The 25,543-nt window shown below is 35.5% G+C and overlaps 5 protein-coding genes, 3 non-coding genes and 1 pseudogene across 18 annotated transcripts; 3 read left to right on the forward strand and 6 right to left on the reverse strand.

Moving 5' to 3' along the window:
* Window positions 1-879: 879 nt before the first annotated feature.
* On the reverse strand, window positions 880-1,479 carry T07H8.11 (MS Related Protein). Its single transcript, NM_001368454.4, has 3 exons — window positions 1,285-1,479; window positions 1,121-1,231; window positions 880-1,034 (listed from the first exon to the last, which is right to left on the reverse strand). Exons 1-3 carry the CDS (start codon window positions 1,460-1,462, stop codon window positions 958-960), a joined length of 366 nt encoding a protein of 121 aa, NP_001355523.1. The 5' UTR covers window positions 1,463-1,479; the 3' UTR covers window positions 880-957.
* A 143-nt stretch (window positions 1,480-1,622) lies between these two features.
* srg-31 (Serpentine receptor class gamma-31) lies at window positions 1,623-3,970 on the reverse strand (the record flags this gene model as incomplete). The annotated part of the gene is made up of 5 exons (NM_072357.5): window positions 1,623-1,715; window positions 2,418-2,555; window positions 2,692-3,021; window positions 3,076-3,309; window positions 3,827-3,970. The coding sequence occupies 5 exons, from the start codon at window positions 3,968-3,970 to the stop codon at window positions 1,623-1,625; spliced, it is 939 nt and encodes a 312-aa protein (NP_504758.1).
* Window positions 3,971-6,115: 2,145 nt separating this feature from the next.
* mir-256 lies at window positions 6,116-6,216 on the reverse strand. The gene has a single exon (NR_002404.2). It is a non-coding gene; the product is annotated as a pre-microRNA mir-256 (primary transcript).
* A 393-nt stretch (window positions 6,217-6,609) lies between these two features.
* mec-1 lies at window positions 6,610-16,498 on the forward strand (the record flags this gene model as incomplete). Of its 10 annotated transcripts, none has more annotated exons than NM_171477.7 (31): window positions 6,610-6,662; window positions 6,711-6,851; window positions 7,102-7,190; window positions 7,246-7,495; window positions 7,551-7,674; window positions 7,842-8,037; window positions 8,322-8,412; window positions 8,461-8,581; window positions 8,630-8,842; window positions 8,887-9,590; window positions 9,645-9,768; window positions 9,814-9,945; window positions 9,990-10,132; window positions 10,178-10,576; window positions 10,623-11,357; window positions 11,438-11,492; window positions 11,546-11,652; window positions 11,731-11,860; window positions 11,905-11,974; window positions 12,043-12,179; window positions 12,229-12,429; window positions 12,479-12,682; window positions 12,756-12,835; window positions 12,891-13,081; window positions 13,129-13,370; window positions 14,719-14,856; window positions 15,225-15,419; window positions 15,465-15,795; window positions 15,848-15,915; window positions 15,963-16,086; window positions 16,137-16,498. In NM_171477.7, the coding sequence occupies 30 exons, from the start codon at window positions 6,711-6,713 to the stop codon at window positions 16,423-16,425; spliced, it is 6,024 nt and encodes a 2,007-aa protein (NP_741559.3). The 10 variants fall into 10 exon arrangements, with proteins under 10 accessions (NP_741559.3, NP_001024117.2, NP_001367617.1 ...); NM_001028946.6 differs by having other exon boundaries at window positions 7,246-7,471; window positions 7,563-7,674; window positions 16,137-16,474; NM_001380680.1 differs by lacking the exon at window positions 6,610-6,662 and having other exon boundaries at window positions 10,181-10,576; window positions 16,137-16,425.
* T07H8.10 lies at window positions 6,885-7,048 on the reverse strand. Its single transcript, NR_068992.1, has one exon. It is a non-coding gene; the product is annotated as an Unclassified non-coding RNA T07H8.10 (non-coding RNA).
* ptr-15 (SSD domain-containing protein) lies at window positions 16,469-20,073 on the reverse strand. Its single transcript, NM_072359.4, has 13 exons — window positions 19,895-20,073; window positions 19,757-19,848; window positions 19,365-19,497; window positions 19,214-19,309; window positions 19,005-19,169; window positions 18,771-18,961; window positions 18,125-18,707; window positions 17,870-18,073; window positions 17,696-17,823; window positions 17,556-17,649; window positions 17,291-17,513; window positions 16,916-17,052; window positions 16,469-16,849 (listed from the first exon to the last, which is right to left on the reverse strand). The coding sequence occupies exons 1-13, from the start codon at window positions 20,057-20,059 to the stop codon at window positions 16,538-16,540; spliced, it is 2,523 nt and encodes an 840-aa protein (NP_504760.1). The 5' UTR covers window positions 20,060-20,073; the 3' UTR covers window positions 16,469-16,537.
* Window positions 20,074-21,939: 1,866 nt separating this feature from the next.
* srx-59 (G-protein coupled receptors family 1 profile domain-containing protein) lies at window positions 21,940-23,222 on the forward strand (the record flags this gene model as incomplete). The annotated part of the gene is made up of 5 exons (NM_072360.2): window positions 21,940-22,145; window positions 22,363-22,583; window positions 22,631-22,803; window positions 22,852-23,051; window positions 23,096-23,222. 5 exons carry the CDS (start codon window positions 21,940-21,942, stop codon window positions 23,220-23,222), a joined length of 927 nt encoding a protein of 308 aa, NP_504761.2.
* On the reverse strand, window positions 22,855-22,875 carry 21ur-10923. The gene has a single exon (NR_068993.1).
* Window positions 23,223-23,595: 373 nt separating the features above from the next.
* On the forward strand, window positions 23,596-24,905 carry srx-138 (annotated as a pseudogene). Its single transcript has 5 exons — window positions 23,596-23,634; window positions 23,677-23,837; window positions 23,880-24,189; window positions 24,441-24,703; window positions 24,772-24,905. Coding segments are annotated over exons 1-5 (907 nt in total).
* The last annotated feature ends 638 nt before the right edge of the window (window positions 24,906-25,543 follow it).

Consider the following 25,543-nt stretch of genomic DNA (forward strand, 5'->3'; position numbering starts at 1 on the left):
GAACCTTCCGGTATTGCTCTTATCAGAGTTGTTTTGATAAGTGTATAATGGGCGGAATTTTGGTAAGAGAAACACAGTGAGTCAACTGGGTGGAAAACAGGATATGAATTTTTGGAATTTCTTAATCAAATGTTCATTTAGATTGAAATGATAAAATTTAAAGAATTAATAGCATTTGATGTGGATTTTCTGAACAATTGGGCAACATGATAGTGTTCAGTAAATTTCTGGATATTTCGGTATTGAAAACACGAAAATGTACAACAACCTGCTACACACTTTATGTAGAATAAAGTTGCTGAGAAGTTTCAAATTTCCACATTAAATTGTTATAACATGAAAATACATAAAAACCGTAGAATATGTGGATGTATTGGAATTTTATTTTTATTTTATTGGAACTAGTTTTGCTGTATTTTAAAAACTATTTTCAGTCTCGGCATAGCGTCTTTTCCAAGCTTTGCCCAATTTTTGCCAACTTCTGACAATGTAAATGTTTTTTGTGCAAGAAGCTTGGGTCAAATGCCAAAATATTCTTGGTCCATTTTGTTAATAGGTTAAGTTGCAATTATTTTCTGGTTAGATGTTTTATAAAATGTATTTTTCAGATTTAATTTACTAAGATTATCCCAGTGTTGAAATGTTTAACTGTTGCAAGACAACCAGAATATGTTATCAGCTGTACTGGAACTGTCGTCGCACGGAAATTCTCTTAGGAAGGGTCTATCAATATTTTATCAGTCCGATAATGTTTTTGTTTGACATCATTTTGTTGTTTTATTACGTGCAGAATATTATTAGGAATGCTACAACAAGCAATACATGTATTTTAATTCCGATTCTGCTTATCAACTCTGCTTAACAGAATGTATTTCGAAAGATGCAAATACACATTTATTGAAAGATATGTGTATAAAAGAATATTTAAAAAATTTAAATCAACCAGTACATAAAAAATTAGATGAGTAGAGTAGCAGCAATTGGTACCATCGAGAAAAACACACTGACTCCATAGGCTGATGCTGTAGTCGTAGCTGGAAATTGAATGATGAATTTAATTAAATTGAACTATGCTTGCTAAAAGAGTTTTATGAAGGACGAAAAAGTGGTGTTCGCTCACCAATAGTTGATGTTACTGCTGACACTGGCGTAGTGTCAGAAGAACTGTTTTGCGCGGGAATCACTGTTGTTGCATTTGTTTGTGGAAAAGCAGTTACCGAAGTCGATGATCCTGTAATTTATAGTTCTATCATATTGTTACTGATTATAATTGCTCTAACTCACCAACGGTTGCATTCAATGTTGGAGTAGTTAAAGAAGCAGGATCTACTGGAGATCCTGTGGAAGGAGCCGCAGTAGGAACGGTGATGACTGTGCTAGGGCTAGGTGTTTCGTCTGCCGCAATAACCGCATAAATACTAATAAAAATTGTGAAAATTGTGGCAAACAATTTGAAGCTCATTTTGAGAAGTTGACTTGGAGAAGTGAACTATCAAATTGAAATCAGCAAGACTTAAGTACCAAAAAGCAATCGGATGTGTTTCTTATCTCTGTCATTTTGAAATGAAGGCGGTGACTTTTGAGTCACTTGCAACACTTGCAGAAAATAAGGAAACTCAATATCAAATTCTTGAAGCAGGAATATTTTGTAATGGAGTAATAGAAGAAGGCGCAACTGTTCCTTTTATGAATAAGTTCTTGATGGATTGACGGATCTGAAAAATGAATTGAAAATAATAAAAAAGAAGGAGTGTTCGAGAATATGACGATAATGATGAGACCACCCCAAGAATGAGGGTGTGAAGCTCTAGTAGACCGTGAGAAAGGCTTCGTTATTTTAAAGAATATAGACGTAAGGTGTTCTTATTTATAAAAACATGATTTATTGGAAATATGCTTTTGACCACTTTTTAGACAGAAAAGGTTGGCGGCTGTCGGCTATGGTTTTGAATTGAAATAACGAGTTTATTGAAGTTTTATATTCAAGCCTTCTTCATCTGTATCACTTTCAATTGACATTTTGCATTCCCTTTTCAGTCTTGCACCATACATCCACAATTTGGAAACTCTTTTGTTAATGAAATTTACAATTTATGCTCTCCTTTACAACTTTGAAATGAAACCCAAAAAACTAATATTTTGTTAGTTAGGAATATTTTCAAATTGCCAAAAACGATGTTAGCTTTTAAGACTAAAAAATTAATGCAGTATGCTTGTGGAATTTTGAGAATGTGCCGACAGTGTCATCCTCTATTTCGTAATACTCTCTGAAAAGTATTTACGATGCTATTAGGGCGAAACCACTTTAATGTGACCATTTTTGTTGTGCGAACTTATAATACCGCTATCAGTTCTGTTGTTAACACCTTGCATACTTCCTCAGGGCGAGGCGGACGTTTTCATATTTGATTACTCACCCGTTTGCTGAAAATAATCAAAACATAGGGAGTTGACAAAGAGAGCAAGTCGTTTGCAAATGGGCTTAATAGTTGGGCAATTCGGCTGCTCAATAATAGTTTCGATGGGTCAATGTCCGCTGATATTTTGTTTAGCATCTGAAGTTTTCGTTTTGAGTTTAAGAAAGTGATAATATTTCAATGACTGTAAACCTATTCTAAAGTGTAACATGAAAATACTCCGTAAATTGATCTTCAAAAAACTTTGTTAAGTTTGGCTTTTATCATCACTTACAGCAATAGAAAATACTCCGCAGTTGATCACAAATGTTACAAAGGATACCAGAAAAAGACGATAATCGCTTTGTTGACGAGCCGCTTTGCTATATTTTGATATTTTGAACCAGCAAATTATATTGGCAATTATGCTGAGAAGCACCGTAACTACCATCCAAACAAGTATGAATGAATATAAAAACGGAAGATCTGCTTGAGTTCTTGCCACATATGTGTCTGATAATGGATTGTATTCTAAGTAAGCTTGATGAACAAGTAATGGATATGTAAACAAAATGGGTGTAATAAAAATTAAAGCTATCAGAATATATGTCCCATAGTGCCATATCTAAACAAATTTAACTTTCCAGAAATTGAAGACCCAAATGTTCTAATGACTCACTTGAAAATATCTCTTTGGCATAAAAATTAAAGTGAAACGATTAATAGACGTCAGAAATAAATTTGAATAACTCATAAATCCCAAGTGATATTGACAGAATATAAAAAATTTGAATGGGAACATTGAACCAGAATCTTTTGATAAAGAATCAAACCAGCCCGAGAGATAACAGTCCTTGCATGTGCTTGCAGGCAGTCTTGATGTGATATAAAAGTTCCAATACATCCACATATTCTACAAAGTACGTAATTCTAATTCTTCTAGCAGGACGGAGACAATTTCTATAATGCACCTTCGAGGCGACCTACATTTGTTTCATGCCTGCATATAATACCTTGGAATTTTAAGTAAATTCTAAAAAATTAAAATAAAACTAGATCTACAATTTTCATTTCTTTCAGTACTCAAAATATTTTCAGACTGGTTTTTAATGTTTTAAGAAAACATTTTTCATTTCAATCACGTTTTTAAATTATTACGAAATTTCCTGTCACGGCTAGACTGTGAAAAAAAAATCAACAATAATTATTATCTTGTTAATCAAATTAGCGCTTGAAAATTGAAAATTTGGCATTTTCAGTCAACGTTCTTTTGTAGAGCGAACACTCAAACATTTTATAACTGAGTTGAAACTAATATAACTAGTTTTCAAGTAAATCGAATTACTTAGAACTTGGAAAAGTGTAACTATGACTAACACAGTAAGAACAAATGCGCAGAGGTAATATAAAATAAAAAAAACCACACTTACGAAGAAAAACTGGCAAATATAAAGCTTCAGGAAGTAGTTATCGAAATGTTTCCAGTTTTTTGTTAGAAATACAACAGTCAAAGAATAGATAATAGTTGAAATAGTTCCATATATAAATTGAGTGATGAGAAGGCTTGACAGCATCTGAAAATCATCATCCAATTCGAAGTACATTTTGACACGGAGAGAATCACAATTTGGTTGAAGAGGAGATGTGGAAGTGGAACAGAAACGAATATTCTAGAGAAAGAGAGAAGGAGATAACTAAATTTGTGTGCAATTATTGTCTACCTGCTAAATTAGTTATTCATTATTCATAAATAGAGCAAACAACAGAGAACGAAAATCATTCAGATCAACGCCTACAAACAACATCTGTTGTGTTTTCGAAAAACGGATCTGTGAAATCATCATAATAACTAAAGCCCAACTTTCAATGGAAACTTGAAAAGAAATGGAATGGGTACTTGCAATTTCAGGTATTAAAAAACTAGGGAAGCAAATTTTAAAAAAACTTAACACTAACGCTAGTAGTTTTTGTTTCCAAAATTACAAAGTGGGAGGATTGGTGAATACGTATAGAAACATTTAATTTCATGATATTGTTTTGACGTAAAATGTTAGACTTGTACTTACGTGAGCCGTGCACATAAATACTACCCGACTACAATGTAACCTGACTAGGTTGAATTGGAATAACGGTAATTTTTATGGTAGAGCATACAAATAGCAAGTAAAAGTTTCGAATTTTAAGGCTAAGGAGATTGAAAAGTAGGGCGCAAATGTTATCAGCAATAAATAGTTAACCTGGAAATCAAATTTACTTTGAACCGTGTTTTAGTTTAAAAGCGACAACTTTACAGAAAATCCCATTAAAGGTAGCCGACAAGAACTGGATACATGAAAGAAAAATAAAGTAGTTCTGGTAAATTCCGTGATTTCAAGAATAAATTAACAACCAAAATAACAAAAAAGTGCGAAAACAGCATTTCAGTTTGCAGGTTAGCCCACGTCCTTATGACGACTACCAGACTAATTGCTGAGCTTGCAGAGGAAATATTGATGATGATTAAACTAAGTACAAATCTATTTAGAGTTGGTTTTTTTAAATTGACACATCACCGGAGGAAATATTTCAGTGCATTTTTAACAAAAAACGATTTTACAGTGAATTCGTTGAACATAACACATACAAAAATGTTTTTTTTGTAATCAGAAATGTTCTATAAAATTGTTGGAATTTTAGCAGAATTGAGTTTGGTGCATCAACAAAAGCAGTAAATTAACACAACTTGACCTCTTCTGATAGAAAACTGTAGAATTGTATTGGCATACTATCATGTTTTCCAACTTAGTTGATATGCACAAATTGAATAAAAATTATTCTTATTTCTCAATATTCATCTAGACAGCCATTAATAGCACGAATTTCTCGTTATCATCTGTCTAGCTTCAAATAAAAAGTAAGGAAAAATAGCTCAAAATATGGCCCAGCTCGAATTGACATGTGAATTTCAGATTCCCATTTGAAATGCTTGAAAGGTGAGGAAAGTTAAAATAATTGAGATATCATTATGAAGTGTGACAGTAGTTTTTTAACTGTATGACAATTTTGAACAATTGTCTCAAAATAATAAGTTGTCTAAAGTTGGAGCCGAAATTTATTTTGCAAAAATAGTCCTCGGCGTCTTACTATACTCGTCTTAATGTATAATTTAAACTTTAATTTCCAATTTTTTAGTAAACAAGTGGATCCTCGGTTTTCGCTTCATGTTGTCCAACCGACAATCTGACACACAAGATCAGTTGTTTATGTGTGCATGAGAGTTCTCGGCTAATTGCGTGATTCGCGTTCAGTAGTTTAGTAATACACACGCGAATGGTTCATCGTCTTTTTGTGGGGTCGCCTCCTTCTTGGTCAAAACTACTGGTTGCTCTCATCTCATTGTGTATGAACGGGCAAAATGAAGAGACGCAGAGAGAAGGCAATGCCAATATGCATAGAAGATGAGTAAGTGAGAAACAGAGACGGGGGATGGGCGGGAATGGATAGGGATGGCACGACCCACTGCCGGATTCATGGATTCGCGCATTTTCGACGTTTTGCTTCGAGAGCGAAGTGTGGGAGGATAAGATGATTGTGGTCTCTGACTATTACGGTAGTAAACAGTTGTTTTCATGAACTTCTAAGACCATTTTTGTCCAAAAAATTATCTGTAGTTTTCAATTAAATTAGTTGAAATCCCATTCTTCACTCACCAACGTTTTTTAAAAGTAATAACTATTTTTGTAAAATTTTTTGAGTACAGTCTTCTATGCATTCCACCCGACGTATCCACGTGACGGAGGCGCCTCTTGACCGTCTCATAGTAAGCCTCTGCACTCCTTGCATTTGCCGTGCTAGTCTTTACGGTGTTAACACTATAATTTATTATCTACTGCTGCACTTTTTTACAATCCATCTTTTTGGGAGTCATTTTCGTGTGAGATTTGTAGATACAAGAAAGAGGAGTGACCTTCTTAAAATTGGACATGGCTGAAAAAGTGTAGGAAACCTTTTCCTATGACAGAAAAATTTAGAATTTCATTAATTCCAAATCTGGCAGCTTTATTTTTGTTTTGACTCTTCTGTTTGGGTTTTCATTAAAACCAAACTCGCCCAAAAGATCAGCTCCGCATTGCAACATTCGAGAATAATTGACCACACATGCTATTCGACCAAAGATTTTGTTGTTTTCCGTTTTTCTTGGGAGCATTTTCTAATTCTATTAGTTTCTTTTCAGATACATCAAATTGTCCATCTAATGGAAGTTTACTAGATTAACTAAATCAAATGGTACTGATTTTATTTTAGAATCGGGATTTCAATTTTAAAGTTTTTCAGATGCACTTGTTTCTTTTATTCATACCACATGTTATAGCCGTTAAGGATCTTGCTTGGTATTCTGCAAATCCGGTGCTGAGCTCATCACATCCAGTAGGCCCAGCTGCTATACAAGCAGCGACAGCCATCGACTTCTGTCAGGTTTGTTGTGTTTTTGAATTCTCTTTCAAATTCTTTTTCTGATACTTTTTTGTGCCACTTGTCATCGCTCAATCGCGGGTTATTTTCCCTCGGGAGAAGTTACATAACTCAACTTGCAAGCTGAACTTTAAAACTTTTTTTTTTCTGTTTTTGCCTAACTAGCGCCGCTGAAGTCACAGGGTTAGTAGAAAATTGAAACGAATAAATTATGTAATTCAATCAAAACTTTTTCAATGGTGCCTTTTTTCAGCTACCAGTCGACACTGGAAAGTGTTCTCAACAACTTGTGCGCTATTATTATGACGCGGCAGTCGATGAATGCAAGCGATTCACTTTTTCGTAAGCATTGCCATTTTCTCCACGAGACTGAACCTATAAATCACACGGTTTCCAGAGGTTGTGGAGGTAATTCAAATAGGTTTATGAGAAGGGCGCATTGTCGGAACAGATGTGTGAAGCAGCCCAATAAACCTGAGGTTCAAGAACTGAAACATAGAAGGACAGTGACTTCGACGACATCGACACCATTTCAAACAGTTAACGAGGAAAGTACAGTTGAACCGTCAGCAACAAAACGATTGCCTGTGACGTTACCTGTGAAAAAATTGGAACTTGTTCAGGTACGGATTTTCAACAAGACTGAAGTAAGATAACTCTGTTCCTGACCTATTTTTCAAATGCTTGCACATTTTTTTACAGTCAAGTTTTCAGTCGGGTCATGGAAATGGTTTGTGCCAAGATTGCGATCCACTCTATGGAACTTGCTTAGACGGAAAATGTGGATGTATGAAAGGCTTCCGATCTCTTGGAAAAGTCTGTATTGGTGAGTGACATTAGAAATGCAACATTTTCAAACAACGGAATGCACTTTGCCAAGACAACATAGTTTTGATATCTCATTTGGTATGAATTAACACTGAAACACGGAAGTTGTACTTTTAAACTCAAAATTTGAAAGTTTCAAGAAACTATTCTATTCAAACTTTTTAGATCTCAATGAATGTGATAATGGAGCGGTTTGTGGTCCGAATGCCCGATGCGTGAACGAAATTGGGTCATTTCAATGTGTTTGTGACGCTGGGTTTAGTACCGATGGGGATTGTAAAATCGGGCAAGAGGCATGTATGGATGAATTTGATGTGAATTTAACTGAAGAAGATTGCAACAATGGGAAACAGGAAATCAAGTGAGAACATTAAAAAAATTTATTTGAAAAGGTATAAAAGGAAGTATCAATTGTTTTTATTTCTTCAAAAACTCAATGTGACCCCAAAGGATTTTTAGATCCTTTAAAAACATTTGAAAATTTCTTAAAGAAGACAATGAGAAAAAATCTGTGAAAAAATGTGCAAAAGCTTCGCCGTTTGCTGAATATCTTCCAGCTCTAAAACGTCGGAAAATCAGAATGAGCAGAGTTTTGAAAACCATACAAAGTAAAACCTTTGAAATGAGTTTTAAATGATTTTTTAGATATTACTATGATGCTGATAGTGTTCAATGCAAACAATTTTTCTATGGTGGATGCAAGACAACTTCGAGAAATTTTTTTGCGGATTTACAGGTTACAATTTTCAGTTTAAATCCTACAACTTACTTTTCAAAATTTAAGACTTGTGATGTTATTTGTGTGTCCAATCAAAGAGACTATTTAAAGTCAAAAGGTCAATCTCTCTCGCACCATCCAGTTCTCGAAATTTCATCTGATCTCAATAATGGAAACGATTTGAAAAGTGAGAACATGACTCTTCAAAGTTTTGAAATATGTTTATACTTTTTAGGTAATCATTACAAAATTGATTTATTCTCGTCACCTTCGTCACCAGTGACACCAAACCGCCCGTTATCAGCTGATGACTGGCCGCTGAAACCGATTACATTGAAGCCAGCACTGAATCTTGACTTTTCACAAGGAAAGACAAAATCAACAGCTGAAAAACACAAAGAAGCAGATGATGCGGAAATCTTGGTACATCAGTTGACACCAGAACATAGTAAGGGTATGTGAACAAACAACAAGTAATGTTAAGTATTTCAGATTCTTGTGACCTCAAATTTGAGCCCGTCCTTCGAGAAGAGTGCATTTCAGCCGATTGGGCAGAAAAGTTTTTCTGGAACTCAGAGTTTAAGGATTGTGAGCCATTCTGGTATGACTCTTCATGCGATCCACGTGACCGAGCTGGGAAGAACTTTTTCGAAACTTTTGAAGATTGCAAAAATAAATGTGATGGCGTCCAATCTCAATATGTGGTACCAATTACAACTGTTCCCGATGAACAAAGCAAAATTGAGGAAGTTGAAACATCAGAAACACCTGGAATTGTTGATGAGACTACAACTACAGCAGCCCCGGAAGAGGAAAGCGAGGAGAACGGATTTTTCTTCAAAGTAAAACCACAAAACTATCTGGAAGATGTTTTGAGTTCCGAGACAGAGGAAACTCAACATTATGGGTTCAATCCCAACGAGTTTTTGAAACAAAATTCTCAAAATCAGAAACCTACCGAGATTACTGAGATACTGAGAATTCTTCCCGCTCAAACTGAACACGACGAGGCTTCTGAGTTGAAGAAAGAAGATAAAATTGAGCACGATATTTTGGAACATCTTAAAAATAAAGAGCCCACTGAAAAAGTGTTATCAACTCCGTCAACTTGTGATTTGGAATATGACGATGCCTTGAGAAATGAATGCACTTCGGCAGACTGGACCGAGTTGTACTATTGGAATGCACAGTTCAAGGTTGGTTTTTTTTTTGGAATTGTTCAAATTCTTTAAAAAAAACAATCGTTTCAGGAATGCGAAGCATTTTGGTACGATTCCTCTTGTGGAGATCAAGATTTTAGCAAAAAAAATTTGTTCAAGAATTTCGATGATTGTAATAATCAATGTGTGAAGAAAATTGGAGAAGCTTTAAAAAGTAAAAGCTTTTATGTTTTCGTATGTTTTAGTATTTTACTTTTAGAAATGGATCCTGAAACAACTACAACAACATCCACTACTACAACTACTACTACTGCACCTACCACAACAAAAATGGAAGAACCTAAACGTTCCAACTACAAGCAAAGTGATCCATTAAACTTAATTTTGAATAGTTAGTTTATTTTTCGTGGAAAAATTTTAGGCGTGTGTTTTTAGAAGCTCTAAATCCGGATGAGTCCTCAGAATTACCAGAGAAGTTTCCGCCAGCTCACGAGCAAGGCTTCGTTAACTTCGCAATAAAATCAGAAGTCACAGCTACTACTAAATTCGACAGATTGAAATACATGGCTGAGTTCAGAGTAAGTGTTTATAGAACCATGTTAACTTTAACATTTATTTTTCAGAAGAAATTACTGGCACTTCCTGATAATTTTTCTACAACTCCAAAACAATCTTCTCCTACTTCTTCTCCTACCACAACTCGTATGCGCAGTCCTTCCACTCACAAGTCAACTGTCTCACAAGCTACAAAGACTGCATCTTCCACGCCGCAAAGTCCTTCGACCACTACAAGCTTTGATGACTTTGTTGAGAAAGAGAAGAAAACTGTTCTAGAGACTATAAAGATTCTAGATCGCCCAGAGGATCTTTGCGACGAGCCCCTTCATCCAAAGCTTGAGGAAGATTGCAAAAATGATCAGTGGGAAATTCAGTGGTTTTTCAATTCTGATCGAGGTGCTTGCAAGTCGTTTTGGTACGGAGGTTGCGAGATTGAGAGTAGAAACTTCTTTCCTGATCATGCGGTTCGTTTTTTCGGTAAGATTCTAAGAAACGTTTCTATTATTGCAGAACTGTCGACATTCCTGTGCTCACAAGTATGCTACACCTGCAAGTTTCTCATCGAAAGTTTACATTCCGCCCGGCGAGTTGAGCACTCCTGTTCCTCCCCGTAAAGATCGTCTTACCACTAGCCTGAAGCTTACTTACCCTCACTCCGAAGATTTGTTTCCTTCAGAAGAACACTCAACAGTAGTTGAACTAGACGGGAATTTCCAGCGTACAGAAAAACAGGAACGCATACGCCTTTTTCCAACAAAAACATTTAGACCAAGAGCCCCTACGCCAACTGCTTCAAATATTGTCAATGTTTCTGAAGGAGAAAAAACTGAAACGGCTCCAGCCTTCTACAGCCATATTGATCGAGTCGTCCACGACATGAAAACAGGAGAACACCCGGGATATACAAAACCAGAAGAGTTTGTAAGAAGAATTGAATCTGCGAGCAATGACTATATCAAATATGACTTGCAAAAACCAGACGTAGTTACTATTATCGACAAATCTCCACCTACGGTACCATCAAGAAAAGAAAGAACTGAAAGAACAGAAGTAACCACAAAATTACCATCGACTCGATCAATAAATGATCCATGCGATGACGAGTATGATCCGAAATGGGATGAAGACTGTCTAGGGGACACTTGGGTTGTCAGAAGCTATTACGATTCGAAGGCTGAAAAATGCAAAGCTTTTTGGTATGGAGGATGCCACACTAGTAGCAGAAATATTTGGTTTGATAAGGAGGTATTTTTGCTGTCGCAAGTGTTTGTTGAATTTTTGTTTGGATCATTTTTGTAGATAAATGATTCAAAAAATTAATTCAGACATGTCGAACTTCGTGTGCTCACAAATTCCCCACCGACATGCCCATGTATGGAGGTAAAATTCAAATAACAATTGTTCCATTTTCAATTTAAAATTCAAAAGTTTAGGTGCACAATCTTCGGAAGTGTCTGCCGAAATTTTGCCGTCTCCTCAAGAAGAAAATTCATCGAAAGAAACTTCATCATCGTCTTCGTCTTCATCTTCTTCTAACACGGTAATTTTCGTTTCGGGATCAGCGCATTTGGTGCCTGCTGCCACAAAATTATCGAGTCCAATTATTCTGAAAATAAAGGCACACATCTCACCGGAGCATCGATTCAAAGTGGACCTCGATCAGAAGTTTGCTGATGTTAAACGGGAACATGAGGGCAGAGAGGATTTAGCATATTCGCAAATGGTTCAGCATCCTGTTACAGTTTCAGGTAAGATTTAACCTAAAGGGATTGACAATGATTTCAAATTTTAGCTGATTGCTTAGAAGTGTACAATGCAAGTTTGTCAAAACCGTGTGGAGATGGAAAATCTTGGAGCAACAGGTAAGTGAACACGAATTGCACTTAAAATTATTTAAAAAAAAGACAGTTGTAAAAATTCATTCAACTAGATATTTCTACGACAAAGACACTCGCTCTTGTCGCATGTTTTGGAGCAACGGATGCTTCAGCTCATCGAAAAACAATTTTGATGACTTAGAAACTTGCCAGTGGAAGTGTGAAGGAAGACATCCACAACCTGCAGGAAGTACGTAAATTATTTTAGAAATGCAATTTAATTTTTGAAACTGTTTGAGAATCTTGTTTGGACAAATTTGATGAACGATATCTGGAGGACTGTAGACATGGAGAATTTACGAATCGATTTTATTTTGATCATGACCGGAAGAAGTGTGTTGCATTCCATTGGGGAGGCTGTCAATCGAAATCGCAAAACTTTTTCGCTGATATGACAGTTTGCCAAGATCTCTGTGAATCTCCACCGAGAGAGTTGACACGTAAGTTTTTCGAAATTCGGGGAAGAAACTGTAATTTAGATTTGTACAGAAGCTTGTCTGCAACCATTCGATACCACGTATGAGACATCGTGCTCAGCTGAGAAACCTCAGCAATATTACTATTTTGACATGTCTTCTGGAATTTGCAAAATGTTCTGGTTTGGAAATTGCAAGGGAGAGAATCAAAACATCTTTAGCACCTTGGAGGCTTGCCAATGGATCTGTGAGAGAAAACGTGACGAAAGGAAACCAGGTAAATTGGAGAGAACTTTCGGAAACCAACTGAAAATTAAAAAAGACCACTATATAGGAAACGTATTTTTCAGCAATTTGTGCTGACAAGTTTGACACAAAGTACACGGAATCTTGCGGAGACTCTCAATGGACTGAGAAATGGTATTTCGATGTATGTAGACAAGAAACCAGAAATAAAGTTAGAAATACATTAGTGAATTTTCCAGCAATCATCCGGAGACTGTTCATCGTTCTGGTGGGATGAATGCACTTCCTCGTCTCAAAATATTTTCCCAGATGAGAAGTCGTGTACCTCAAATTGCAAACATCCTGGATTTGAAATTTCGTCAAAGCTGGCTACAGAGGAATCAAAATTCAGATGCCTTGAGCCGGTTGAAATCGGATCTTGCCAAGAAACGTAACCTCATTATTGATCCCTATATTTCCTCACTAAACAATTTTTAGATATCCTGCATTTTACTACGACCGAGCGTCACGTACGTGTCGTCCATTTGCCTATTCTGGTTGCGGAGGAAATTCGAATCGTTTCATGACAGTTTCTCAGTGTGAAAACTTGTGTTTTGCATTTAATTCGATGAATGAAGCCGAAGTAGACTGTCATCTTCCCATGCACATTGGTTATGGAAAGAATGAGGACAGTTGCCTGCCGCAAGCCGGATTCAGATTCTATTATGATAGGAATTATGGTAAGCTGATGTTCGATGACATCTTATTACAGCTATGCGAAAGAAAATTTTAAAAACCTATGTTTTGTTTCTAAACAAACGGTTTTCAAATAACTGGAATGTAACGACTTCGTAGAAACGACTTCGTATTGAAAAATCAGAAAATTTTTCGAATTATTTGAATTCTGCTTCATTTGAACGCTCGATTAATACTTTTTGCACTGAAATTTAGGATGACATACTTGGATTTTGTTTAGTTTACTGCTTTGAAATGATACATATTTTCCAGAATTGTTCAACAAAAAAAAACAGTAGGTTTTGGTAAATATTTGAAGGCAAATACTCATTGACTCCAAAATCATTGACTACCTGTTTTCATTGACTACCCTTGCTCATTGACTACCCTTGCTCTTTGCCTACCTCTTTCTCATTGACTACCTGTGCTCATTGCCTTCCTGTTCTCATTGCCTACTTGTTGCTCGTTGACTACCTTTCTCATTGCCTACTCTTTCTCATTGCCTACCCTTTGCTCATTGTCTACTCGTTTTCTTCATCAGTCAAGAGGCACGTACTAGGACCGTATTCCAAGAATACATCATAGGTACATCTTTGTTCATTTATTCAAAGGGTATACATATTTACAATCATTCAATCTGTACACAACATTTTGGGCAACAATTAGTAGTAGCTGAGTCATGTTTTAATTTATATTAATTCTGATAGGACACGCAAAGGCTGGGCAACATTCATTATCCATCAACATTAATGGCAACAATAGCAACAAAATACAACAATTAAAAATTTGAAAAAAAAGTGGCAAAGAACGTAAAATCAATAACAATGAAATTTGGCATAAGAAATTCATTCGGAGTCGGAGTCAATCACTCGTTTTTTTTTGCTTTTGAGCATATAGGAACATGACACCGTAGTATCAGACGTGTCAGACAAGGATGTTCTGGAGTTGATGGTGGCTTTCGATCTAAGAATGAAATAACCTCCAAAACTCTCTGAACTGAGTATTTTCAAACTGGCGTATCAGTAGTATCAAACTGGCGTATTAGACAATGACAAAACGAGTAGACAATGAGCAAAGGGTAGGCAATGAGAAAGAGTAGGCAATGAGAAAAGGTAGTCAACGAGCAACAAGTAGGCAATGAGAACAGGAAGGCAATGAAAACAGGTAGTCAATGATTTTGGAGTCAATGAGTATTTGCCAAATTTGAAACCTCGAATTTAACGAGACCCACAGTAACTGTAATTTTTTTTTTAATTTTCAAAAGATAATTTGTTTTACTATTTATTGAAACGACAAAACGTGAGCTTTGAAGAAAGGAATGTGTATTTCAACACAAAAATTGTATACTTCCAGGTAAATGTTCCCAGATGTGGTATCTGGGTTGTGGTGGGAATGCGAACAATTTCTACTCGTATGAAATCTGCCAGCGAACATGCTCACAGTCAGACGTGCCTCGGGAACTGGAACGAAAGACTCGAGCAAGCAGCGAGGGTAGGCCAAAGTTTGGAATCCGCAAGATTCGTGCAAAGGTTCAACAGCTTTGATGAAACATTTTTTTCAATTATTTAGTTAAGATACCCATTTGAATCTCTCTCTCTCTTCCTTTCTCTCACTTCTCGATCTTTGATAATTTCCCGGTTGTGTGTCTGCTTTCCCTTTCTGTTTTTGTATGTTTGTCATTTCAGTTTGATCCACTTTTTAAGTTCTGAGCTTTTACTAACATCCGTACTTTGCCGTTCGATCTAATAAAGTATTTGAAATAAGAATTGGACTAATTGAATTGACATCGTATGAAAACAGAAAAAGAAACACAGTTGTTTAGTATATAAGAAAAATATAGGAACAAAATACAATTTCAGTTTGTTTCGAGCCTCCGGGAGATCGTGGCATTTGCGGTAAGAACTCAAGCACCAATCCACTTAAACGATGGACATATGGTAATCAGAAATGTACATCATTTACTTATTCTGGCTGCGGAGGAAATCGAAATAGATTTGCAACACAGGATATATGTGAAAATACATGTAATGGGCTTATGAACAGTAATGACCCTCGTAAGTTTGATTACAAGAAAAAATAAACTAATAGGAATATCTTAGGTATTTGCTCGTTCTCGCCCGATTGGGGTTCTTGTAATCAGCTTCGCTATGTTTGGTTCTACAATTTGACCCGTGGAACCTGCGATCAATTTCTTTACGGTGGCTGTGGAGGAAATCCAAATCGCTTCGACACTTTTGAAATTTGTCAAAAAGCGTGTGAAGTCACTGGAACAGATCCGTGTATGGAATCTTTGGATCGTGGAAGTTGGTGTGAGGCAATGTCAAATAGATATTATTTTAACAAGAGAGCACGCCAATGCAAAGGATTTCACTACACCGGGTGTGGAAAAAGTGGAAATAATTTTTTGACAAAAGAAGAGTGTCAGACAAAGTAAGATAATTACCTCAAAATTGAGATTTTTACTATTAAAGTTTTATTTCAGATGTGAGAAACGTTTTCCGCGTGCAGCGCCGTCAAAAAAGAAGGCGAAGGTTAAACTACCAGTTGGATGTAATCTCTAAGTTTAAAAAAAAATGGTATTCTATTTTCAAATTTAGATTCCGGTGCAAAGCCGAAAGATAAAACGCCAATGCTACGGCACATCAATTTGAATGGAAATAATCAAACATATTTCAAATCCGAGCCTCAATGGATGGACTATTCCTCTTGTTATGGTTACAGGTTTATTTCCAGCTTAAAGCAAAAATTATTATATTTGAGCAAAATTCCAGGTACAATGTAACTGGACGAGACACTATTCTGAATGTTCATTATTGTGCAATTCGTGGCTCTGCAGACTGCATCAGTGAAAGTTATAGGTCTACGGAGGGGGAGGAGTACTGTAATATCTTGAGACCATTTCTACGAGGCCAAAACTTATACTCTTTCTATTTTGGATTAGATTCAGTGAATCCAATGTACCGCCCAAAGGATGGGCTCTCCGGAAGAATTCAACGGAAAAACGAAACGATTGCTGCCGTTCTTGTATTGAAAGCTAACCAGTGCCATGAAATTTGCTAGCATTTTTCTAAGTTAATTATTTGAAATTGTCATTCAAATTCATAGAACTCAATAAATTTATTTGTTTTAAAATTCTAACACCCGCATTTTGTAATTAACAAAAAAAATAAAATCAATGATTTGAGGGGGCAAGTGCTTTGGCATTGGTTGCAAATGATCGAACAATAATTGGAAGAATAATCAACCCATGGAAAAATCCAGTTCCCACAACTAGAACACTAGTACGGGCAAACATTCGAACAGCCGATGAAGGAACCATAAGCATCACGACAATGGCAAGTAACGTAGATGTTCCTGCTTGAACAACGGGCCATCCAATTGCTCCCATCGCGTCTCGTATTCTTTCATCAGGATCAGAGTATTCAGAACGGTAGATTCGAATTCCCACGTGTGTTGCAAAATCAATACATTGTCCGATAGACATCTGAGAATGGAAAATATTGCTCAAAGTGATACATTTTAATTTTCTAGCAACACTATCCAAACATACTAAAATATTAACGACAGTCATAGGATCCAAATCAGCTCCCCACAAAGATAATAGTCCTGCTGTTCCGATATCCATAGAAATGAGAGTGCATACGACCCAGAATACAATGTAGGATTCCGCAATGAACATGATACAAACTGAAAGCAAACTTTTTTCAATTTGAAATTGAACCTTGGAGTGAAAATTAGAAAGTCACATACCAATAAACTTGCCGCGAGGGCCAGCTACATTTTTTTAAAATTCTAATTGTTAGGACTAATTTCCCGCGTACTCCTTTTTTGTTTTATTGGAAAAAGTGGAAACTCCTTTTTTTAAAATTTTTTAAACGTTTTGATGTATTTATATTTTCAGCTCATAATTCTAAAAAAAACTTACTAGCACTCAAAAGAATGATGGCTGTTCCCAGAGAAGAAAGAATAGTCGACTGTAATTCCAGCATTTGATCACTGTAAAAGTTGTTCTCGTCAAAGACGAGAGCGTCGAATTCGGGATAGCTTGATGTTATGTTACGCCATGTTAGGAGAAGTGATGTTCGAATGTTCCAATTTGAAATTTTAAAAGCCGTGGTGAACACGAATTTTTCGACTTTTGTTCCACCCTGAAAGAACACAATTTCTATAAAAACAAATCAAAAATTTACTTTTGAGGACTTGTCTGGAGTGTCCCAAACCAAGTCGGTTTCCCAATGACTGTTGAATGAAACTTTCAGGAATGATTTTAGTGTTTCGTAGAATCTAAATAGTTAAATTGAATTTTGATTAAAATTCAATTTCTCCTTACTTTGCATCTTCTTGGAAGAAAAATTGCCGATAATTGTTGAACTCGTTGAGCCAGAAGTTTGTCGAATTTGGACCCATGGAGTATGGTGTTGATTCAAGTTCGTTTACCATTTGGAGCATTCTGTCCACCTGGAAGTTTGTATTTTTCGAATAAGCGTTCAAATTGAGAGCATACCATTTCCGGATTTTTACTAAAGTCAGGTGCGTTGTTGACATAGATTCTTCCAATTAAACCTTCTGCCCAAATTTTCTTTTCAGCCAAGTTGAGATAAGGAACAAGTGGAGAATCGTCAACAACCAATTGAGAAGGTGTCAAATTTGGAGTGAGCTGGGAACATCCGTAGAAAGCTATCGCAATGTACACAACATATAGGTTGAGCTGAAAGATTTCGCGAAAAATTTTTAAAGAGTTACACTTTTTTTAACTGACCATGCAGAATCTAACAGATGGGCGGCAGATGAATGGCGCGAATATGTTTTCAAAAAAGTATCTTGTTGGTGAAATTGCATTTTCGTTTTTAGCCTTAGCAATTTCTTCTCGATCACAACGTTTCCAGACAAACACGCAATGATATCCAGCTGCTTCTCTCTTTGCTCCCATAGCCATAACTGCCGCAAAAAACGTTAGCTGGTAAAACCAATCAAACATGATAGCCAACGCAATGAATTTACAAAAAATTGCTATAGCAGGAGTTGTTGAGTATGTTCCAATACCAAAAGAGAGCACTGAAGTAAGTGAAGTAACTGTGATTGCACTTCCAGCTTCCTCCAGAGCTAACCCCATTCTTTTTTTGGCATCGAGAGTTCTTCTGGTATCTTGCCAAGCACCCAGCATAACATAAACGTCATCAACTCCAATAGCCAAGGCGATGAATGGCATAACAGTGACCTGATTGATAAATGGTACTCCTAGAGCAAATAACAATCCACCAGCTGATACAATTGCCATTGAAGAGACAAGAATTCCGATCATGGCTTCAATTGGTTTTGATGTCACCCAATTGTCAGTCATACTGAAAGGATATTAAGTGATTTTGTTTGAAAATTTTCGAATTATCCGTATCAAAAATAATTACCATGATGCCACTGTGAAGCACAAAAGTAAGAGAATTGTAAGAGAAATAAACGGCATGGTGTACGTGGAATTTTTCTGCATTTCATCTTTCAGAATTGACAAGCTGAACATTGAAGTGTCGAATGTCGTTTGGTTCTCCAATAAAGCTGTTAAAGATTGTTCGAAGATTTTGGACATTTCTTCTGATGTATGCTAAAATTGATTTTTAAACCAAAGCTGTGGCTGTGAAAATTACCTCATTATAAGCTGGAATTTGATATACAAAATGCACCATATCGATACTTTCTATTCCTAAAGGACCACCTGGTTGCACTCCATAAAAATGAGTGGGCAAGAAAAACTTATTATCGAAAAATTTCATTGTGGGATATTCGATCTTGATTCGCGGGTCTTTTCGGAGCTGAAATTTTTGGAGTAGAAATTGAATCAAACTAAAAAGCATACCTTTTCACTCCAAAAAGTATCCAAAAATATTGTTGCAATAGTGTTACTCAGCTCGCATTGCTTCATTCGTGAACATACTTCTTTTCCAAAGTTTATCTGAATTTTTTAAATAATTTTGTGATTGATTTTTGATAATATTCCTTCAACTCACTATCTTCCCATCAACTTGAATTTCCATTTTCTCAAGTACATACTTGTTCAGCTGGATCAACTTTTGTGCCAAGTCCTTTTTCAGTAAATTCTTATCTTCGGAAGATGTTTGAATTGTAATAGATACAAATGAACTGTAAAAAAATTTTTATTCGTTTTTTAATAGATTCATCGTAGTTTGTAAATTTATCGCCAACTTCTGAGCATCTAAACATTAAAGAAATTCAGGCTCTACAGACTTTGATCGAGGTCCGCGGTGGAACATTGCACTAAAGTTAACAGTTTTGGAACTATACATTTTTGGAGTATGTCAATCTGTGTTAAGATAGTTTGAAAAGTTTTTTAAATGTTTTGAATCAATATTTTATTCATTTTACCTTTATCTTCACTTACTTATTCTTTGAATCTCCACTAAAATCTTTATGTACTTGATATTCCTCGCGAGAAAGTGAGTGTTCGGGAGAGTACAAGAATCGCAAGTCATCCTGAATATAGACTAATCTCATTACGGATACATTCCTGGACCCCTACCTCGGTTCGCATATTCAGAATACCGAAGGAAAATATGATAGTCAGTATGAGGGGTCCCAATGTGAAAAATCGTGGTCTATCGTAAATAAAAAGACCATACTGGTAAAACAGGTGAGCCAGGTATTCTTGGAGAATACCTGACGGATTTCGAATCCTTAGCTTCATATTGAAAGATGTACCTTAAATGAACTAAAATCTGACCTGAAAAGAAAAGAAACGGAACATGCAAATTGTTTGAAAAAATGAGGAAAGGAGGATCTCGTTCTAAACTAGCGCGAAACTTTTTTTGTGGACTGTCAGAAGATGCATAAGCAAATAGTGAGAGGCGAGACGCCGCGGCAGAAAGATTGTGAGAAGAAGAGGTGCTGACCTTGTTTCTAGCGGATTGTTGAATGAATAGAGACGTCAGACACATGAATCTCCCGGATGACACCCAGAGAGACTGAGACAGTCCCTGGGCATTGGTAATTGGCGTTCGGAAGAACAGGAAGAGAGAGAGATAGAAAGAGGGAGAGAAAATAAGCGCGCATCCTGACACGATGAGAAGTGATCGATGGGCATGGTAGATACTGGTGGAGGATTGTAGCGGATAAAAAGGCAATCAGCTTTTAGCAAAAAAAGTGAGTCATTGATAGCCGACAGTTTATATGGGAGGAGAGAAAAAAAAAGTTGAAAGGCAAATACGATAACTGTCTATTGAAAAAAACCCGCTTTGAAAAAAACACTGGAAGAATCCCGATTATCAATAGTTGGGTCTACGAGAAAATTCAATAGGTACATAAAAAACTTGGTTGAGTTACACAATTCCATTGCTTCACTTTGACAGCTCACTACTATGTTTTTTCGTTTTGTCGAATGTTGTAAGTTTGGCGCTTTTTTTATTTATCAAACCTGTTTTAATAACACCGAAAAAACTGAACAACGATCTGTCCAAACAGAAACTCATAGGAGAAATAAGGAAAGTTGCAAATAAGGTTTTTCCTGGCAGATCGAACTTAAAGACATTCAATAAAAATGTGGCCTAGAAGCAAACAAAGTTTCACAATTTTTGTTTAAAAATTAAATTAATCTCAATGTCACCCTTATCAATATTTAATCACTAAAATATTTTAAAATTTCAGACAAACTTTTGGAAAAAGTAAGCTCAAAAATAAAACAATGCGAGCTGAGTAACTCAGGGTCCATTTTATATGTTATATTTTCAATTAAAACAATTTCCAATCAACTTTTATTATCGTTAATTATGTTACTTGAATAAATTTTCCATTTTTGTTGTAAAACTCACTTTTTGCAAATAACAAAAACTGTACAGTTTTTTCGTTTTAATAATACTGCAATCTACGTATTGGATGTTTTCAGTTTTTTTAACTTCCACTGCTCATCAACGTCAATTCAAATTCAAATTAGTGAAGCGAACAAGAACTGCTGTTATTGTGTTTTCTTAATGTTCTTTTAATTTTTTTCTAACAGATCTAAACACGAAAAAAGTTGTCAATCCGCATGGAGAGGCGGTACGAATTCCAAATGTGTTTTGAAGTGAACATTTTACTGATTGTGAGTCATAATGAAGAGCACACGTCAACAGTTGATAAATTGAGATGCGTATAAAAGTAGCTGAAAAGTAGTGGCTGCTGCTGTCAACTAAAAATCAGTTACGAGATTTTTGACGTTTTTGTTAGAAAATACCCCATTTGTTATATTGTAAGGTCTAAACGGAAGTGTTAACAATCAAAAAAAAAACTTTAAATTATTTTCTACGCGCCCACTTGTAATTACGGTCTGAATTGATATCTTGAATGTCATAAGATCGGATCTGGTGCATTTTGGTTCGAAAATAAGTTCGTTTCTCAAAATTACATTGTCTATAACTTTCAAGCTTTGTGATCAATCAGAAACTACGACTGAAATCTTTTTCAAATCTGTCAGAATAGTAAACCCTAGTTAACCACACAAGTTTTCTTTTTGCAAATTTTTAAAGTTCAACAGACCGCAAACACATTTTTCATTGAACATTGTTGATAATTTCAATGTAAATTTCTTTCAGTATGCTTCTCAACGACATCCAACTCACCGGTTTGGTCCTGTTTCCTGTTGCACTTTTGGGAACATTTTTCAATTGGACAGCGGTGTTTGTGTTGCACAAGTTGCCTTCGTTCAAACATGCTTTTGGGTATCTTTCTTCAAGTCAAGCGGTCGCTGATGCAATTCATTCGACATTTTTCATGCTTTACTTTTGCCCAATGGTTATTACGTATGTTTTTGAAAGTTCTATTAAAATTTGAACAACCCCAAGTAGAATATCTAGTTAGAATTTCAATACGGTTGAGGGTTAACGAAGCACGCGGAGTTTCCTGCGGGACACATTTCCAGCGTCTTCCCGTTTGGTCCGATCTTAAATATTTCAACTCCAGAAACACAGAAACAATAAATGATTTTCAGCCTTATTATTACTATGAACTCTTTTTCAGAGGCAGCGAGTTTCTAACCGAGTACTCTGAGCACTGCGGATTCATTCTCCTTTTCAGTTATGAACTTTCCGTTCAAATTCATCTCGTAATTTCCTTGAACAGATTCTTCGCCGTGTGGACTCCATATCGTTACAAAACAATGTTTAGTGAAAGAAACACAAAAATAATAATATTTCTCATCTTTATTCTCACTCTCGGATTCTCATTTTCTTTTTATGAAGGTTTACTGAAACGTTTAATTGTAAAACTAAAAAATCAATGTTTGCAGTGTTGTGCTCTCTGGAATATAATTTGAAAACTGGGTTCTTCTTCTTCACCGATACTCCACTATGTAATACTATTGGCTGGTACGCAGATTTTTGTAAATACTTTACCATCATAGTTTGCATTGTATTGATAGACATTGCAACTTTGTGGAAAGTGCGAAGTATTAATAAAAAGGTAAAAAAGGCCCCGTGGACATTTAATCCCAAATCCTTTCAATTCCAGGTACACACAAGTGTCAATTCACAAACCCACCGAAAAATGTCTGCTCGTGAAATCAACTTTCTGAAGCAAACTATTTTTCAAGGATTTATTTTTACTCTAGAACTTGTGTCTTACTTCATCCTTCCTGCTCATCTCACAAACAAATGGGCTATCTTTTTCGCCACGTCATTTGCCTGGGTAGCTGTGCATGCACTCGACGGGTAAAGTCTCAATAATATATTCATTGAAACAACCTTATTTTCAGATTCATTATAATGGTGTTCAATCCGGATGTTAAACGTTACCTATTCTCTTGTGGCCATGCGACTCTGCACACAAGTCAAGGATCTTATATTTCGCGTCCACAGGACATTTCATCGAATAAATTTTAAATTTCAAGATATTAACATATGCTAGTATTTTTTAACTCCGAATAAATTATTTTTTAATGAATTGTCAAACTAAATATGTCCCTGTTAAAATCTGATTGTAATCTGGATATCTTTCTTTGTATGACCAAATACGACGAGCATGTCAATTTTTCAAACAGTCTACGTTTTGAAAAAAGTAGCTTTTACTGATTTTGATGTTGGCCCCAATTGAATTAAATCTAGAATGACGCTTTTCCTAGACTGAACTTTATTTTTCTACCATTTACATAGTTATAATTATGGTATAGAATTCATTTCCAGTCTCGAATGCAAGATGCAATTATTTTTCGGCTATTCAGTAGATAGCTTTTTTCTTTCAGATTTACCCGATTGAATGGAAAGCTCTACCTTGCTTGGGGCTTTCACATTTGTTGTAAGTTTTTTGTTTGAAAATTCGGACAAGTCAAATTTTTAGAGTGCATTTTTTGGTTTTTTCACTAACTGGTCTGTTGTATTCTTCTTTTATGATGTTCCATCTCTTCGAAGCTCTTTTGGCGTACTCTCAGCCCATGGATCGTTTTCAACTGCAGTTTATTGCACTTTCGCCTTGATTTGTGTGTCACCAACCATGATGTTGTAAGTTTGATTTTAACTTTTGTACCAATGGTTTTCATTCAGGGAAAACCAATTCCTCACAAAGTATTCATATGTATCAGGATATTTTCTTTATTTATTTTATGATCTAGCAACGGAAACTCATTTATTGATATGTTTAAATCGATTCTTTGCTCTATGGTTTCCTCACAAATATTCAAAACTATTCAATATTAAGCATACTTTAATTTTCATAGTAATTTCTGTTAATTCTTACCGATAATTGCCAGAGACTCACATTTTTGGCTGATTTCGGACTGCATATGACTGTTGTTGTTATCATAATTGTATTTAACTCTCTTACATTTTATCAGTTTCATAGGAAAACAAAGCCGTAAGTTAGATAATTTACCTGAACAGTTTCAAATTAAACTTTTGAATCGAACATTGATAAGTATGTATACAAAGTTTCTAATTTCTTTTTTACTTTTTTTAAAATCAAAAATTTCACTTCCTTATCGCATGGTTTAAACTCAAAATTCAAAACATTTTAGTACAAAATACATAATTATTCCAAGTTGTATTTTGAGGCTAGCTATTATAGTCTAAAACCCATTTTGCACCTTTTCAATTTTTAAATTTTAGGTTACGAGCACATTAAATACAATGTCATCGCAACGGAAAGCAAAAGCTGAGAGGAACTTCTTACAACAATGTTTCTATCAAGAAAGTGCGTATGCTTTTGCGCTGTTGACATACTTTCTTCTGCCAGGAGTCATTGAGAGTGATTTGATGCGTTTTTTGATTTTATTGCTTCCGTGGTATTTTTTGCATGCCTTCGAAGGAATGGTGACGATAATGTGCAATCCCGATCTCAAAAAGATTTGTTTCAAAAAATGGAAACTGTGGTTTGTACTGTGGTTTCTCTGCCCTTATTTTTTTCAAAATATTGTTATTTTTAACTTTGTATTTTCAGCGCCAGTAAACCCGACCAACCTAGAAATGCACCAGTGAGATCAGGAGAAGCATGGAGGTCATCAACTTTTCACGTTTTTAAATTCTAGCTTTCAGGTGGCTTTCCTAGTTTGTTCTGTTTCCCATGATTGGTGAGAAATAAAACACAAATACGTGTAATTCTAGTGATTAATTTTCCAGTATTATTTGTTATTTGACTTTTCGCGTGTAAATTGATAAATAATATTTTCTTTGTAAAATCGTAACAAAAAGTAATTTATAAAGACCTGGTTTCATGTTATAAGTATTCGATTTTGACAATATTGTTACCTTCGTATGTTGTACACCAGAAGATTTACTACTAGAGAGAAATTTGGAGAATTTTTAAAATTTATTTTTAAAACCATTTTCTGACAGTTTTTCGAAAAGGTTTACTTGGTTATTTTAGCTCTGATTGTTTTGGTGAACTAGAACAAGATTAATCAATTTTAAATTATTGTAGTTTTATAAGCAGTATTTTCTAATGGGGTTATTCAAGTAATGTAGCAAAATGTATTTAAATACATTTGTGACGTCACAAATGTATTTAAATACATGTTTTTATCTACTTGAATAAGGTTGTGACGTAATTTTTCTACACTTTTTAATTTTCCGACACTACTTGAATAACCTCATAAAGAAAACAAAATTATTTCATTTCACGGGAACATCAGGCTAGACATATGACAGGTTTTTCGTTATCGTGTTTTTAAAAAAATAACGTTGTTAAATATCTTAATGCATTGATCAGTCAC

The sequence above is a fragment of the Caenorhabditis elegans genome, chromosome V (assembly GCF_000002985.6).
Source record: "Caenorhabditis elegans chromosome V".
Taxonomy (NCBI): Eukaryota; Metazoa; Nematoda; class Chromadorea; order Rhabditida; family Rhabditidae; genus Caenorhabditis; species Caenorhabditis elegans.